At 53.4% G+C, this 2,675-nt stretch overlaps 1 protein-coding gene across 1 annotated transcript in view; it reads left to right on the top strand.

Annotated features, from left to right (window-relative positions):
- The window catches only part of LOXL2 (lysyl oxidase like 2), a 79,233-nt gene that overhangs the window by 47,604 nt on the left and 28,954 nt on the right, over nucleotides 1–2,675 (top strand). The window contains exon 5 of the mRNA XM_031065332.1: nucleotides 1,817–2,032. Coding sequence (XP_030921192.1) covers nucleotides 1,817–2,032 — 216 coding nt within the window. The remainder of the gene's footprint in view (nucleotides 1–1,816; nucleotides 2,033–2,675) is intronic.

Below are 2,675 nucleotides of genomic sequence, written 5' to 3'. Positions count from 1 at the left end.
TCATTCCCAGCTCTGACCTGAGCAGCATCGCCCTGGGCTCCCACTGATCCCAGCTGGACCCTTTTGTGTTAAAAACAAAACATCAGCAAAGCCCTGAGATTCTGGCTGTAAAGATCAGCTGAATTCTGCTTTTTTAACATAGATTCAGTCTGGGGACATGAGGTGGGGTTTTATTTCTCCCCAGCCTCCCGAGGGCTGTTAATTCCATCCAGATGTGGATGCCTCATGAAATTTCCAGGATGAGGTCATTGTTTGCTATTCTAAGGCATCCCCATCTCTGCTTCCCTAAGTCAGGCTGGTTCTTGTCTGCTCTGGAGTTCATGGAGCTCTCTGGACCTGTCTGTGAAGGATGAAAATGCTCCTTCAGGTCCTCCCTTCTGTCCTGAGCATGGCTGGGAAGTGGCTGCTTTCTATTCCATCTTCCCTGGCTTTATTTTTTAAATTGTAACTCTATTCCTGTTTTCCCATCCTTTTTTTTCCCTCAATTCAGGGAGTCCCTGACAGCTCTGCTGTGCCAGAGGTGGGTTCTGGCAGCCACTGTTCCCCACAGGTCAGGCAGGGTCCTGCTGCTGTTCCCTGAGATGGATCTCAGCCCCGCTTCACGCTTTCCCAGCATCATGGGATGCAGCTGCAGCTCCCTCTCCAGCCTGGATCCATGCCCAGCCTCAGCCCAGGCAGGTCGGGTTCCAGGAAGGATTAGTGGGAGGCTGGGAGCCAGGAGAGCCTGGAGAAATGCTGAGCTGGGCAGCAGAGCCCAGTGAGCACAGGGGAGAAAAGTGTCCCCTCAAACAGCCGTGACCCTGCGAAATCTAAATCCTAAATGGAAAACCTGGGAAAGGCTGGACCTGCTCAGTGGAGTCCCCAAAAGGCCCCTCAGAAAGGCTCTTTGCCCCTCTCCAGCTGCTCCCAGGCTCTTTCTGCTGCAGCAAAGCAGAACTGCTGCTTTTTCTCCCCAGATTCCACCCACCTTGCCGTGCCATTTATCACAGCTCATCCCTGGATCCCAGCTCTACGTGGCAGAGATTCCTGGAATGAGGAGCAGCCCTGGGATCACGCAGAGCCACGTGGAGATCCCAGCAGGGCGTGGGCTCCCCTGAGCCTTCCCTGCTTTTCACTCCTTTCTGAGGCTGACCTGACCCACATTTCCATTCCTCTCCAGCCCAGCGGCCTCCCAGTCAGGATGGAGCTGGATCCCTTCCCTTCCCAGTTTATCACACGTGCCCCTTCCTCCTCAGGAGTGCCTGGAGCAGCTCCAGGAAGTTTGGGAGTGAGAAGCAGGAGCTGCTGCCAAGCTGCTCTGCTGCGAACAAGCCAGCAGGGGAATTGCTCGTGCTCTCGGAAATTGCTCTCGGGTTGTTAACACAGACTCAGAGAGGCTTTGGATTTTTCCCAATCCCAGCTGATAGCTGCTGGGCAGCAAAACGGGGAGGCTTTTTCTGGGGGCTCTCCAGCCCAGTTATCCGCACAAATCCCCTTGGTCCATTTGGAATTAGCTGATCCCCGTCCCTGCCTTGGATGGGATCTGCACTCCTGGGAATGTGTCATTTGCTGGAGCTGCACCTTTGATTCCTACTCAGACTTTTTAGTTCTTGCAGGGATTTATTTCCTTTAAAGTGGTTGGACTTGATGATCGTGGAGGTCTTTTCCAAGCTTAAGTGACGCCTCAACAGAGTCATGGTGTGGATGAACAGATCAGCCTCCAAACAATCCTGTCCAATCCTCACTTCATCCTGGGGCATTTTTCCTCCCAAAATTTAGCAAAATCCATCTTGTTTACAGATCCCTAACTTCTCCCCTTCCCCTTAACTCCGTTCAGGATGTTTGCCAGCAGAAGGAAGCAGCACTACTGGGCTTACTCCATGGAGTGCAGCGGGAGCGAGGCCCACATTTCCAGCTGCAAACTGGGGAACCACCTGACGGGCGCAGGGAAGAACGGCAGCTGTGACAACGGGATGCCCGCGGTCGTCAGCTGCGTGCCCGGCCGCGCCTTCGCCCCCAGCAGCCACAGCGGCTTCCGAAAGGCCTTCAGGCAGCCCCCCCCCACCCAGCCACAGCGGCTTCCGAAAGGCCTTCAGGCAGGAGGTGAGCAGGGAGCAGCCCCAGAATGGCTTGGGAAAACCCTAAAAACCGTCTGGTCCCACCCCCTGCCATGGGCAGGACGCTTTCTGCTGGGCTTGTTCCCACCTAGCCTTGGGCACTTCCCGGGATGAGGCAGCTTCCCTGGGAATTGCATCCCAGGACCTCACCGCTGTTCCAGGGAGGAATTCCTTCCCGAAATCTCATCTGTCCCTTCACTCTGTCAGGGGGAAGCCATTCCCTGTGTCCTGTCCTGTGACCGTGTTCACAGGGGTCCGAGGATGAGGGAAGAGATCCGACTCCATGTTTCAGAAGGCTGATTTATTATTTTACTATATATATTATATCAAAGCTATGCTAAAAGAATAAAAGAAAGGATTTCATCACAAGGCTGGCTAAGAATAGCAAAAGAAAGAAGGAATAACAAAGGCTTGTGGCTCAGACAGAGTCCGAGCCAGCTGGACTGTGATTGGCCATTAATTAGAAACAACCACATGAGACCAATCACAGATGCACCTGTTGCATTCCACAGCAGCAGATAATCAATGTTTACATTTTGTTCCTGAGGCCTCTCAGCTTCTCAGGAGGAAAAATCCTAA

The sequence above is a fragment of the Geospiza fortis genome, unplaced genomic scaffold (assembly GCF_000277835.1).
Source record: "Geospiza fortis unplaced genomic scaffold, GeoFor_1.0 scaffold393, whole genome shotgun sequence".
Classification (NCBI taxonomy): domain Eukaryota; kingdom Metazoa; phylum Chordata; class Aves; order Passeriformes; family Thraupidae; genus Geospiza; species Geospiza fortis.
The sequence above is the reverse complement of the archived record's forward strand: the minus strand, read 5'-3'. Positions and strand labels throughout refer to the sequence as shown.